Source organism: Chiloscyllium plagiosum, unplaced genomic scaffold, assembly GCF_037043375.1.
Source record: "Chiloscyllium plagiosum isolate Xiang-an unplaced genomic scaffold, Cpla_swu_hap1 HiC_scaffold_1, whole genome shotgun sequence".
Lineage (NCBI taxonomy): Eukaryota > Metazoa > Chordata > Chondrichthyes > Orectolobiformes > Hemiscylliidae > Chiloscyllium > Chiloscyllium plagiosum.
In genome coordinates, this window is record NW_028270139.1 from 66241840 (window position 1) to 66256400 (window position 14561).

At 38.4% G+C, this 14561-nt stretch overlaps 1 protein-coding gene across 10 annotated transcripts in view; it reads right to left on the reverse strand.

Annotated features, from left to right (window-relative positions):
- The window catches only part of rbm47 (RNA binding motif protein 47), a 264038-nt gene that overhangs the window by 38005 nt on the left and 211472 nt on the right, over positions 1–14561 (reverse strand). For 2 of the 10 annotated variants that reach the window (XM_087987573.1, XM_043692523.2), the window contains exon 1: positions 14162–14294. The exons of 6 other annotated variants lie outside the window; for them this stretch is intronic. In XM_087987573.1, the coding sequence (XP_087843699.1) occupies positions 14162–14166 (5 nt within the window). In that variant the 5' untranslated portion in view covers positions 14167–14294. Of the gene's footprint in view, positions 1–10925; positions 10949–14161; positions 14295–14561 lie in introns of those variants that run through there. 2 more of the 10 variants (XM_043692577.2, XM_087987561.1) reach the window with 2 other exon arrangements.

Genomic DNA, 14561 nt, shown 5'->3' on the forward strand with positions numbered 1-14561 from the left:
TTGGGAGAGAATTAGAAAATAAATCAATTCAGTGAATCTGCAAATAGAATATGATGTAAGATTCTGTAGAGATATTTAATTCAATGAGCACCACCACTGATTTTGCGTGACAAGAGAGACATTATGAAAATTATAATAATGACTTTTTAAGTCTTACAGTAATTAGTTAATAATACAATCATGTAAGTAAAAGTTCCTAATGCTTCAAGATAAAGTATTTTTAAAATTTGAAAGATGTGAGGCAGTTTGCTGATTTTTCTCTGCAAGTTGTGCAAGTATCACAACATTGTCTCATGTGAAAGAATCATGATAATATTCTGGTATTATTTTATTAAAAGTAGCATCAAAAGAGGAAGCCAACAGGGCATTGTGCAGTGAGGAGGTCCTCTGACGAAAGAATTATAACTATTCAGTGGGTCGAGCCCTTCCTGCCATTTAATGTCATCATAGTTGATCAAACACTTCAATACGTTTTGCTTGCTCCATTTCTATTATCCTGTACACTGCTGGTAATCAGATATTTACCTCAAACATGTTCAAAGACTCATCCTCCACAGCCTTCCAGTTGTAGGCAGAATGTTGAAGTGTCATACATACAAGTTGCATATTAGTGAGTTATTTTAGTACTGTTAGTTATGAAGGGTCTCCAAGTAATCTAATTTTTTTTTAGAATTTCTATATTGTTATTGGTGGATTCAAAGTTCCTTGTACCTCTAGTTCTCCCCTGCGCTCAGTTGTACTTATTAAATGCTCACAAGTGATTTCCTGGTTTTCACAATAGTAACTGGCTCCAAGAAAATGGTCCAAACTCTGAAGTCAATGCAGTTACATTTGCAGATGTCATGTGATCTGACATTATGTACCAACTCTAGGAATGTTTCCAATCATAACTGGCAAAAACAAAATGATTACTGTGTTGCTCATTTCTTTTTTAAAAAATGAGCAGGAGGATATACCAAACAGGTTTGGCCTTGACTCCATTACCTCATTCCACTTGAAAAGTTCAAAAAAATTACACAGCTTATTTATATTTCACACCAGCACTAAACATGAGTTTCAACAGGGAAATTAATAGAGTTAGAAGTGTTTAGATACTGTATAGTAACCTCCGAGAATGAAGTTAAGGAATGGCAACCACTAAAGGGTTTGAGTCAGTGATGTAAATTGTTTTTACATTGCAAAACCAAACCTATCTTACTTTGAACTGGTCACTTTCAGATGTCTCGGGAGGCAAGTGGTTCACTTAGAGTTTGATGAGCCTACTTGCCTCAGGAGATATTTTCTCCCCCTCTCCCACCTTTAGCTCTAGCAGCTTAATTGGATGAGGATTGCTACCTGTGTGGGGCTTTGCCAGTGTACCTTTTGTTCAGAAGAGGAACAGCCATCATCACATTCCCCAAACCAAACTAACTATTTCCCTCTCCCTGACTGCACCCTGTTTCCATGGATACTAAACACCCCTCGCTAATCACCAATTCCCTCAACCCTCCTCAAATCAAGCCTCAACCCCTTAAATCTACACTGTATCCACTCCCTACCTTGCAATCCTCATGACAGAAGGTGGAAATCTTCTATCCTGCAGCTTACTATGCAGTATACCTTCCCTGAGATGGGTCATGATTTGAAGGTGCTAGTTTTGGACTGGCATGGACAAAGTTAAAAACTACACAACACCAATTTATAGTCCAACAGTTTGGAAGGTAGTGCTTCCAAATAAATATCTTGGACTATAACCTGGTGTTGTGAGATTTTTAACTTTTTCCCTGATAGGGAGCTAAGCCTGTCATCAGGCTGATTTTCAGCAGAGGAGAAACCTCTTAATAAGAACCTTGCAGGCAACGACAGAGCTTTTTGTGAAACCTTAGCATTCCTGGAGATGAATACTTCAGCACCAGCTTGGAAAGTTTGGAAATCCCAGCTTGGTAGTTATGAGGGTCATTCTTGGTCAGGCAGAACAATATAAAGTGTGAACATGATTCTACACCTATACGCCTCTGGTTTGCACTGTGCAGTTGATTGACTTGTTCACAGGTGGCTTTCTGGCTATTGGACCTTCTCACACAAAAGTAATGTGATACTTTATTATAGGCAACCCAACTTTTAGCAGGTAAATTCAATAAAGTTTGTTAACTGCACCACAGTTCAACTGATCAAAGGTCAATACAAGTTCTGGAGCAGCAAAATTTAAAACATTTCTTTTCAGTGTCAGGCTGTGTTGCCCTCGGCATGCTGGTATAGTGGAAGTTCGGGGGAGGGGGGGTAAGGTCTGTGGCTAAAATAGCAGTAATATACTAATTTGTCATCAGCACCATATTCACATATTTAAAGGAGAACCAGACTAATTTATATCTGGTGTCTTTCCTACTTACTTCAAAATGGGAAAACTGGTTTCTTAATATCTGGGACCTATGGAGACAAATGCTGTAATGGTTCTCCTGCTGTCTGCTATAATATCAGAAACAACAGAAAAAGGCATCAATAATTTTCAACATTCTCAGCAATGAAAAAGAAAAGCAAGAGGCTCACTTTGGAAATTCATTAAATTGCCAGTGCAAATCTGTTTTACAATAATGTAAACATGTATTACATTAATTTTCACCCCCCCCATCTGTTGATTGTTTATCATGTAAACGTCTAGTTAGTGAAAAGCAACAAACTGAGAATAAAATGAGAAAGTGCTGAAGAAACTCCAAAGAATGTATCCAAAGCAGAGTCACACTGGATTTGAAATGCTAACTTTTGAGTTGCTTCAGCACTTGTTTTTAGCATCTGCAGTATTAGCATCTTTTGCTTTTACTCAAATGTGGAATCAACTGGGTTTCTCTCTCCATGGATGCTGTCTGACTTGCTGAGTATTTCGAGCATTTTCTTTTCTCATTAACAACTGTTGTTGAGCTAATTGCTCATTGAATCAAGAGGAGTTGATTCAGTATGAACATGTGGAGGAGCTGGCGTTGGACCAGGGTGGACAGAAGTTAAAAATCACACACCACCAGGTTATAGTCCAATAAGTTTATTTGCAAGCACTAGCTTTCAAAGTGCTGCTCCTTCATCAACACAGCTAACCTGATGAAGGAGCAGCGCTCTGAAAGTTAATGCTTCCAAATAAACCTGTTGGACTATAACCTGGTGGTGTGATTTTTATCAGTATGAATGTATGATTTGCAACAGGAAATGGATGTTAGTCAGTCACAAAAAGACACTATCCCTGGAGCATCAAAGGCTCAGGGATGACTTTATAGAGGTTTATAAAATCATGAAGGGCATGGATAGGGTGAATAGACAAAGTCCTTTTCCCGGAGTGGGGGAGTCCAAAACCAGACAGCATAGGTTTAAGGTGAAAGTGGAAAGATTTAAAAGGGACTTAAGGGAAACTTTATCAAACAGAGGGTGGTGCGTGTATTGAATGAGCTGCCAGAGGAAGTGGTGGATGCTGGTACAATTACAACATTTAAAAAGCATCTGGATAGGTACGTGAATAGGAAGTGTTTAGAGGGATATGGGCCAAATGCTGGCAAATGGGACTAGATTAAGTTAGGATATCTGGTCAGCATGGACAAATTGGACTGAAGGGTCGGTTTCTGTGCTGTACACCTCTGACTCTATATCTACACATTCAAATGAGTGGAGCCACAAGAGTCCCTCACAGTATGTCTCAATAGGTTGGCTAATGTAAAATTATACCTGACAATAAGCTGAAAGTGGCAGGCCAGGTTAATAGTTAACTATCACAAAGATGTTGCAAATCCCAGAATACCTGTGAGCACACTATGACTAATCAACTAGCAATCAAAAGTTACTGTCACATTAACCACATGTAATTCTTGAACTTTTGCAAAGAATTCATTTAAATTATCAAACATATGTCCTGAATTTTGATCAAAATTGTCCCTATCTCCTATTGATGGAGGGTTTGGCAGGAGATTGATGGAGGTCCTGGAGGGTTGCAGTATCTCTGGTAATCTACTGAACTCAAATTTAAGTTACAACAGGAGGTCAGTCCAAACCCTCAGGAATTTCAGTCACTGTTTTATGTACATGCCTGGGAACAAACATTCTTACAAAAGGTCACCTTTGGAACAGCAAACAGGTCAGCATCACGTTAAAACAAAAGGAGTCAACAACTTCATGTATCTATTAGTTTATTTCTAAAATGTAATAAATATTATTGCTATTTTTAATTGTGATAGAACTGCTAATATTCAGATCTAAATTGCAGAAAAATTAAAGAAAATGTATGTGAACTCATTAAGGGGACATTGCCTTTACAGAAGTGTTTTGGTAAATGCATTTTTCTTTGTTTCCTGCACAATGCAGTGAATTAACATTATTACATTGAAATTAATCAACTCATCAGGATAATAATCACTGCTATAATGAAAATGCTATTCTCACTTCCAGTGACCAAACCAGAACCTTTTTCAAATTTTTCCAAAGATGGAGAAAAGTGAGCTACATTTTTTTTTAAAAAGTGCAACTCATTTATAACAACATCTTATTGATTGGTTCCCCTTTGCATGTGTAAGAGGAAGTAGTTGTGGAGGAGGATCGACATAGATAAATGCTAGCCAAGCACAGATTTAATTTCAGAGAGGCTGAATTAGAACTTTTTGTACAGTGATATGAGATTCACTTAGTTGTAATCTTTTGCTGACAAGTAGTAATTATTATTATCTACCATTTCTGTAGGTTGTTTGGAAGAGTGGTTGACTTATGAGTAATCTCGTGAACTGAACTAACCTAATACAAGGCCAAAACAGATCAGCGTGTGAAAGAGATAAATCCTTTAATGTTTCGGGTGGGAATCTTCACTACAGCTGGCAATGGGCAAACTTAGCAAAACAAAGAAAGTTCCTTCTTTATCTGGGTCTGCCTTGCAAAAAGGGCTTCTATCTTCTGTGCAGGTTCTAATGAATCCTCAGGATTAAAACATCACTGCTCTGTAGCAACTCAGGACAGGTATGGTGGCCTGGTTGTAACAGTCATGGTAAGCTAATAAAAAACTCAAGCTAAAGGAGTTCTGAGCACATATAATTTGGAGACATGTAAAGCTCTATCCAAAGCATTGATCCATTAGCAACTTTCTTACTAGCTCTTCTGCTTGCAAGAAAATTCAATGCTGGTTTGGACATAAGAGGGCTTCAGGAAAAGGGCCAGAATTTATTTTCAGCTGTCATTTAGAGAGACATCAAAAAAGTGATTACTTCTTACAACTGAAACATACAGATTCCACAAAGCATATCAACACTTTAGAGCAGATGGTACATCAAAAGGTCACAAAAAAAACTGTAATATTTCAAAACATTGCAAAAAACCTATAACTTAGTCCTTTAAAAAATAGGGAGTCATAAACTCAATGCGAAGAATCTAGGAGAATATTAACGTAGTTTTCTAGGCTAAGATTGGGGTGACATTAGAGGTCAGTAAAGCCATGAGGGGCCTGGAAAGGATGAATAGCCAAGGTTTTTTTTCCTAGGGTGGTGGAGTCCAAAACTACAGGGCATAGATTTATAGTGAGAGAGAAAGATTTAAAAAGGACATGAGGGGTAACATTTTCACACAGAGGGTGGTGCGTGTATGGAATGAGCTGCCAGAGAGTGGTGGAGGTGGGTACAATTAAACATTTAAGAGGCAGCTGGACAAGTATATGAATAGAAAGGGTTTAGAGGATATAGGCAAATGCTGGAAAACGGGACTAGGTCAGATTGGGATGTGTGGCTGTTGCAGAGGAGATGAACTGCTGTTTCCATGCTGCATAACTATAACTCTGACTCTTACTCTCAGGTTTCCAGAAACTGTCAAAACGTTGGCAAGATTTCAGAGACCAACATGTAGTTGATTTTCCACAGTGGCTGCCATCTAAAGTATAATACAGCGTGCCACAATTTTGGATGTACTCCACAATTTCTACACATTTTTGTATTTCCTCAATACATAATATGCAAACATTCACATGGCGTAGACCATTCAGCCCTTCAACTCTGCTCTGTCATCTGATAAGATCATGGCTGATTTGATTTGATTGTGACCTCAACTTTCATGTCTATCCTGAATACCATTTGTCTCCCTTGTCAGTCAAGCATTTAACCAACTCAGTTCTTAAAAATATTCAATATTGCAGCCTCTAACACCCTTTGGTTAAGAGAACTACATTACCTAATGACCACTGGAGAGAAATAAATTTTCTCCATCTTACATGGGAGAACCCTTACCTTTAAAAAAAGTGTTCCTAATTCTCATCTTTCTCTCAAGAGGAAACATTGTTCGAAGATAAATATTGGAAGATATTGGTAGGAATCTGCTGGTATGGATCTCCCAAGAGCTATGCATTATTTATTATGCTTTGTAAGCACCCTTGTTTGTTCATCAGGTTTATCAAATGAATAACCAAGGCATCTAGGATGAGAAAATCCCAAATGTGATTCTTATCTGTGCTGTCAGTTGGTGCTAATTTGAGCTTAATTAAGAGATACAATTCAGTTTGGTGCCTGGTTTAGAAAAATCCCCTGTAGTTCTTACTCCTCGTCGCTCTACAGAACCACATCCTGGAAATATATGTATTGGCACCAGGTGATAACAGAGTCAGGCTGCCTGACTTTCAAAGTTCATTTGTGAATAATTATTGAGATACTCAAGGCCCCAAGCAAAAAAAATCAATATCTTTAAGATAGTTGGAAAAAAATTAGAAAGCTTTTCCCCCCTATGTTAATATATTTGTAATGCAAATAGGTAATGCAGGAATTCAGTAATCATTTAAAAGTGCCCAAAGGGCAACTGCTGTACATAAGTACTTAGGTCATGAAAGTTTCGAGATGAGTAGCTCCTACTTTCTCACCATTGAACTAGACTTCTCTCAATTTGAGGAAATAATGTTTGCATTAGGATTCAAGATCATAAAGTTCATATGAATGTCAAATATACTATATATTCAAATGAGTTCCAGTGTATAATCTCTACACTGATCTTATGAGGTCTCCTTAATGTCACAGCACCATAGAAAATGCAGCACATGTCAATTCTGACAGAAACACTGAGATGGTGATGGATTACTTACTAAATATATTTGCCACCTTAGTAAACTCAAAAATATATTTAATTCCTAGCTTATGTTTAAGATTGTCCAAGGATTAGTCATTAACCATTCTCAATGCTTCATATTCTAAGAGTTACCATTACCAATTGCATAAGTACCACCATTTGTCTTGTAAGGGTACAAATCAGAAAGCAAACATATTGAACAAAACATGAACAAATTCTTGTATTTTACAAATTTCATTTTACAAAGTTCTTCCGTTAACAACATTAGAATGCTCAAATACATGCATTGAGAGTTTTTATTCTAAATGTTTGTAAATAGGGCTTTGACCAGAGGAAGCAAGTAAACATTTTCAAACTGACCTATTAAGAGATGCTATGACATACCTCTGGATTAAGTGGGACTTAAACCCAGATCACCTAGTTTAGAGGTAGGGATGCTATAACTGCACCACGAGCTCCCAGTGGGATTTAGTGCATTTTTTTTCTCCACTACCAGGAAAACACCAAAGTGACCAATTGAATAGGTTTGTAAAATCATAAGGGAGTAGATAAGGCGAATTGTAAAAGTCTTTCCCCCAGGATAGTGGACATCAAAACTAAAGGGCATAGGTTTAAGGTGAGAGGGGAAAGATTTAAAAGGGGCCTCAGGACTAACATTTTCATAGAGGGTGTTTTGTAAGTGGCATAAGCTGCCAGAGGAAGTAGTAGATGCAGGTACAGTTAAAACATTTAAAAGACATTTGGACAGGTACAGGAATAGGAAAGGTTTAGAACGACATGGGTCAAACACTGGGAAATAGGACTAGTTTAGTTTGGGATACCTGGTTGTTAAGGATGAGTTGGACCATAGGGTCTATTTCCCTGCTTTATGATTCTCTGCTGTTGTGATTGACTGGCACCTGTTCATAATCTGACTCATAAAAGTTAGATAATGAGTGAGGCACTTGCAGTGCTGTGGTAATGTCCCTATCTCTGGGGCAGAAAACCAGAGTTCAAGTCCCACCCTGCTTTGGAGGTTTGTAATAACATCTCTGAACAGCTTGATGAGAAAAAGGTAAAAATGGTGTCTGATGGATTCCATTACTACAACCTCATCGCTCAGTGGTGCAAAAAAGTGTGTCTGTAAGAGAGAAAGTTAAATGCCCCAATATCTCAACATCAATATTTTCAGCACAAGTTAAAATTACACCAAAGCAGTAATTTGGTCTGACTTTAGAACTGCAGCTGTCTCTGGAATGTGGACAGTGAGAGCAAAGGTTTTGACGCTGACACACAGTCCATTAGAAACTATTCTATATGCAATGTGAAATAAGCTACCGTGATATTTGTCAAAAGTGAAAAATGATCAAAATGCAATAATGCAATTTCATCACAGTTTCACAAAGCCAACATGACAGTCAAACTCACTTTCCAGAGGACGCCAAGAAATGTATTGTACTCATGACTCCCTCATATAATGGCAATATCATCAAGTTAAAAAGCATAGGAGGCATTTCAGACCATCGTACTTGTGCTGGTTACCCAAATGAGATCCCACCTTCTCCCTGCAACCCTGAACATTGCTCTTTTTCAAAAATCAGATTAACTCTGTTGGAAGCCTCAATTGAACCTGCCTCCACCGTATTCTCATTCCGGATCCAAACTGCTCACTGCATGAAAAAGCTTTTACTCAGATCACTTTTTTGCATCTTTTGCCAATTACTTTATAAACGTTAAAGTATATGTGTTGTACGTGTGTAAAATACAGTGCAATTGGTGCTAAAGGTCAATTTAATATCAACTGGTGTTTAGTGTCTTTAGTATGGGAAAGGTTCATCTCAAATATAATTGGATAAAAAGTGACAGAGCCAAAGAAGGAGAGATTAGGAAATGTAATTAAACCTTGGGAAAATGGGTAGATTTTAATCAGTGTATTAGAGAATTAGATGGTGATAGAAAGGAAGATTCAATCTTGAATATATCGCAGTCACTGGTGGGGGAGGTGAAAGGGTGGAGGACATGCAAGAAACCTGTTTTTAAGGAATGTAAAGTTCTCATGGTATCCCTGGAGGATGTTATAAAGATGTGGAAGGGTAAGATCCAAGTTAGCATAAGGGACTGTCAGAGACTACAGGAGGATATACATAGACTGGACAATTGGGCGGAAAAGTGGCAGATGGCTTTCAATCCAGATAAATGTGAGGTGATGCATTTAGGCAAGTCTAATTCTAAAGCAAATTATACAATGAATGGAAGAGCTTTGGGAAAAGTTAATGGGCAGAGAGATCTGGGAATGCAGGTCCATTGTACCCTGAAAGTTGCTGCGCAGGTGGATAGAGTGGTCACGAAGGCATATAGTATGCTTGCCTTCATTGGACGGGGTACTGAGTATAAGAGCTGGCAAGTCATATTAAAATTGTATAAGACATTAGTTCGGCTGCATTTAGAATACTGTGTACAGTTCTGGGCGCCACATTACCAAATGTATGTCGACGCTTTGGAGAGGGTTCAGAGAAGGTTTACAAGGATGTTGCCTGGTATGGAAGATGCTAGCTGTGAAGAGAGGTTGAGTAGGTTAGGTTTATTTTCACTAGAAAAAAAAGGAGATTGCGGGGGGGACCTGATTAAGGTTTACAAAATCATGAAGAGTATAGACAGGTTGGATAGAGACAAGCTTTTTCCCAGGGTGAAGGATTCAATAACGAGAGGTCATGCTTTCAAATTGCGAGGTGGAAAGTTTAAGGGGGATACATGCTGTAAGTACTTCACACAGAGGTTGGTGGGCATTTGGAACGCATTGCCAGCAGAGGTGGTAGAGGCAGGCATGGTAGATTCATTTAAGATGAGTCTGGACAGATGCATGAGTAGGTGGGGAACAGAGGGATACAGATGCTTAGGAATTGACCAACAGGTTTAGACAGCACATTTGGATTGGCTCAGGCTTGGAGGGCCGAAGGGCCTGTTCCTGGACTGTACATTTTCTTTGTTCTCTTTGTTCTTATTGTAGTCACGTGTACCTAAGTAGATGAAAAGCTTTGTTTGCAAACAGTACAGGCAGATCATAGCAAACAAGGACGTACAGATATTGGATGCTTAGACAGAGTGAGACATACAAGGTTACAATTGTACAGGAGGTGTGCAAAGCAAGATCAGCATCATTTGAGACATCCATTCATCAGTCTAATAATGGCAGGGAAGAAGCAGTTCTTGAACCTGTTGGTGTGTGTGTTCAAGCTTCTGTATCTTCTGCATGATAGAAGAGTTTGTATGAGAGCATTACCAGGGTGGAAGGGGTCTTTGATTATGTTGGCAGCCTTCCTGAGGCAGTGAGAAGTGTGATTGGAGTCCATGGATGGAAGGTTGGCTTCCATGATGGTCTGGGCTGTGCACGCAACCTTCTGTAGTTTCATATGATCCTGGGCAGAGCAGTTGCTGTACCAGGCTATTTTACACCTGGATAGTATCCATTCTATGGTGCATCTGTAGAAGTTGGTGAAGGTCCTTTTGGACATGTCAAATTTCCTAAGCAACCTGACAAAGAAGGGGCATTGTTGTGCCTTCTTGACGGTTGCATCAACGTGGGAAGTTGGTTATTGTCACTGCTAGGAAGTTGTCGCTGTCAACCCTCTCAATCTCCACTCCATTGATATAGATGGGGGTGTGTCCTCCTCCTTTCTTTCTGAAGTCAATGATCAGTTCTTTTGTTTTGCCAACACAGAGGGGTTGATCACAGGAATAATTCTTATTTGTGGAAAAACACAGGAAAGCAAGCACAGGCATGATGGATATAAAGATCTTAGTGCACATTCGGATATGGCCAGTAATGTTCGGCTGAAGAATGGGAAGTCAGACTGGACAACATTAGAATACTCAAATCTAGAAATACAAAAATGCATGGATGAGCTGACAGGTTGATGCAGAGGTAAAGATGATCAGTATCATGGAGGTAGGTCTTTTTGATGAAAGGAACATTTGGTCTTAAGTCCAGATCAGGGTCAAATAGGCAATCAACCATTCCAAGTCGTCTGGTCCAGTCTAAAGCAGCGACCAGGGAAAGTTTTGGAATCAGAGACAACTGACCAAAATAATTAACAGATGGAACTTGCAACATACTCAGGAATGAATGTAAGCCTCGCAGGCTGACAATACAGAGGCAGTAGACGGTAGACAGGCAGAACTAGAAGAGTCAGCCAACACTGTGAACTTGACACTTTTTGGGCTGAGTTTTCTGGGAATGACATTGGAACTGTCCATTGCTAGTCGCAGTCCTCCCAGTCACGTTGGGTTTTATGAGATCCCTGACCCGTATTCAAACCTGCCAAGTACCAAATCAGCTCAGCAGGGGTTATTCACACAATGGTCAGACGGTCTTTGTGAGTTTATTTATCTTGACAGTTTTATGGCCATTAAGAGGATTGTATTTTTTTTTAAACATAGTTTTTGAATTGGTGTTTATCTTGACAATTTAATGAGCATCTCAACAATGTCGGAATGTTATTATAGGGCTGAAGAGTGCTATGAGTAATGGGTACTCAGGCACCCGGTGAAGGGCTATGGGGAGTATGGTTGGATATGGAAGGCATATTAATGGTATGGGGAGGATATGGAGGTAATATGGGGGTAAGGAGTATATGGAAATGCATGGGGACAAGGGAGCATGGTGTGAATGACAATAGAGGCAGTCAGAATGAGAGGAAATGGGCACTGAGAGATGGGAGTGAGAGGTGAGGGAGTTGTGTTTTGAGGGATGAGTAAGGAATCTCAAACATAGCTCCAAAGATGGGCCAATGTCCCATGAATGGAGCTGGCCTTTTAGCCTAGTGGCCTTGTCATTCACCGTTTTACATTCTTGTTTCCACTTGCTTTGGGAGGTGGCTACCCCACTCCAACCTGACCCAGTGCGGAGGGGTGAGAATACAATGGGCAGGAAATTTCCGGAATCCCGGTTCTCGCCTCAAAGAGGAAAATCTGGCCCCATGATGTCATGTATGATGTCAACAAGGGATCCAATGAAAGATCCTTGAAGAATTGTAGAGGTAGGTCCAATGCACAGTTGCTTTACAACTCTAATGATATATTCCGTCCAATTCTGGAAAGCACATCTTAGGAAAGATGTTCAGGCTATAAGGAGGGCACAGAGGATGCTGGTAAATGTAAAGGGCTGCATTTATGTAGCGAGACTAAAGGAGCTGGTTGTGAATGCAAAATGTCTAAGAGGTGTTCAAAATCAGGAAAGGCTATGAGACCTAAAAGAAACACACTTAATTTAATTGGAAAAAGAACCATTGGGAGAGCAGAAGCTTTGTTTACACAGTAGGTTGTTTTATTCTGGAATGCACTACAATACCTGAAAGGATGGAGGAAGTATATGGATTTGAAACTTGTAATGTGAAATTGAATAAATAAGTGATAAATAAAAATGCAGCCTGTAAGGAAAGGAGTAAAGATATGGGACTAGTTGAACAGCTTATTCAAAGAGTCAATGTGATCACAATGGGTCAAATAGCCTCTTCCTGCTCCCTGCGATTCTTTGATTCTATTTAAAGTGGGTAGAGGATTACATCTGTATGCTGTGATTAATGGTGATAATATCTAACAGTGTTGCACCTGAAAATTACATCTTTGGATTTTATTTCACTTTTATTCTTGGATTACTTTCAGTTATCATTATCTACACAATTTGGAATTTAGGAAATTAGTCAACAAGTTGGAGAAATTAAAAACCTAATTGCAAGAAAATTAAATATGGTCTCTTTAAAAAATGAAAAGTGTTTCAAGTAACATGTTTTTCCAGACATTAGCAAATCGTTTTCCTGCTGAGATCTCCAAATGTTGCTAACCAAACTTAGTAGGGACTACACTTTCGCCTTAAGAATACATAAATTTATTTTTGCATACTACAAACATTTTTTTGAAGTTTGCGAGATAAATTTACAATTACACTGTGACAACATTAATGAATTATTAAGCTTTTCAGTTAGTTGTCACACACCTATAAATGCTAGTAACTATTGTCAGTTGACAGTTGACCTTACTCTAATGAGTACTTTGCACCAAGGAAACCTGAAGCAACATCGGGTTACTGATTAACTAGTGGTACCACTGACTGACTTGTACTAATCACAGCCTTCTATTGCCTGAATTTGCCAATCTGCAGAAAATCACACAAATGTAATATCTAAAAATTCTATTATATCTGCATTATAAAACTGTATGATGAAATAACTTGGGCCTGACTCCTGATCTTTGGAACAGGCCTAACCTTTTGGAACTTCAGTAGCAGATGAGGAATTAGTCAGTCAATCAAGTTTACTGCTGGGTACAACTGCACTTTGACGTCTTTGTGGAGTTAATAATTTAAAGAAAAAAAAAATGAACCAAATGGTATTAAGGATCTGACTTTAGAAGCAAATATAATATTAACCCCCATTCATTCTCATAAAAGAGCAGCAACTTCCCATAAGATATGTATCAAGAATTAAGTTTACTTTGCAATTACATTGAATAAATGTGCATTCAATGATTCTAAATGATATTACTCCAGAATATTATAAAACCAGAAAAAAGGTATAACATCCACAGTAAACAACTCAAAAAATAATTCTATTTAGCTGTAAACTGCATGTTCTCAAACTCAAGTTTGAAAACATGATTAAATGATTACATAAATTTGAATCAAACTGTACTGATTTGCCAGTTAGATCTTTACTTATTCAATACTGACACTGAGCTCAAAAGAACTGTGGTGTAGTATCACATTATAACCCTTGTTTATCCAATGCTTGCATAACCAGCAACCTGCATCTTCATTCTCACCTGCCGTTTATCCTGAAGCAATACATTGAACTCACTTCACTCTTTAATCTGCTATATTCATATTATGAAAAACAGCCCCTTATAAAATTGTTATGAATTCTTAACTGTGGCAAACTGAACAAATAACAAATCAGAGGACAAACCTTCCAGCTATTTTCATCTTGGATAGATAGAAACTGTATACTTGAACTTATTATTGATATAGAAGTTAATAAGAAAGTTCTTCATAGAAAGTAAACTCACTATTTCATTTACTATTATACTCAGAACAAAATGACATTGAAGACAAATGCTTACTATAAAGAAAATTAACACCATGGCCTCCTACCTCATTTGTCTTATAATGTTATATTCTGCAGTTGCGAAAAAGAAAGCTAGGTTTTGACAACTGGGTTTAGCACAGATATCTCAGCCAAAGAGCAACCTTTCCTCCAGATCGCAAGAATTGTGCAACTCTATTATACTGTACTTATGCCTCTTCATTGGTCAACAATCCCCAGTTGTTTAAATTCCTGTGAAGTAATTTGCTGAGGGCCATTGGGAAAATAAGGTTGGTGGGTGGGGTTGGATTTAAACTACCTGTTGCTGTAAATAGATAATCAGTCTGAAAATTGATAGTAACCCAAGTGTATAACTATTGGACTTCAGAAACATCAAGTCAAACCCTTGAGGAATGAAAAAGGGGGATGAAGATTCAACATTTTCACAAAAGGGAGCATTTAAAAAAA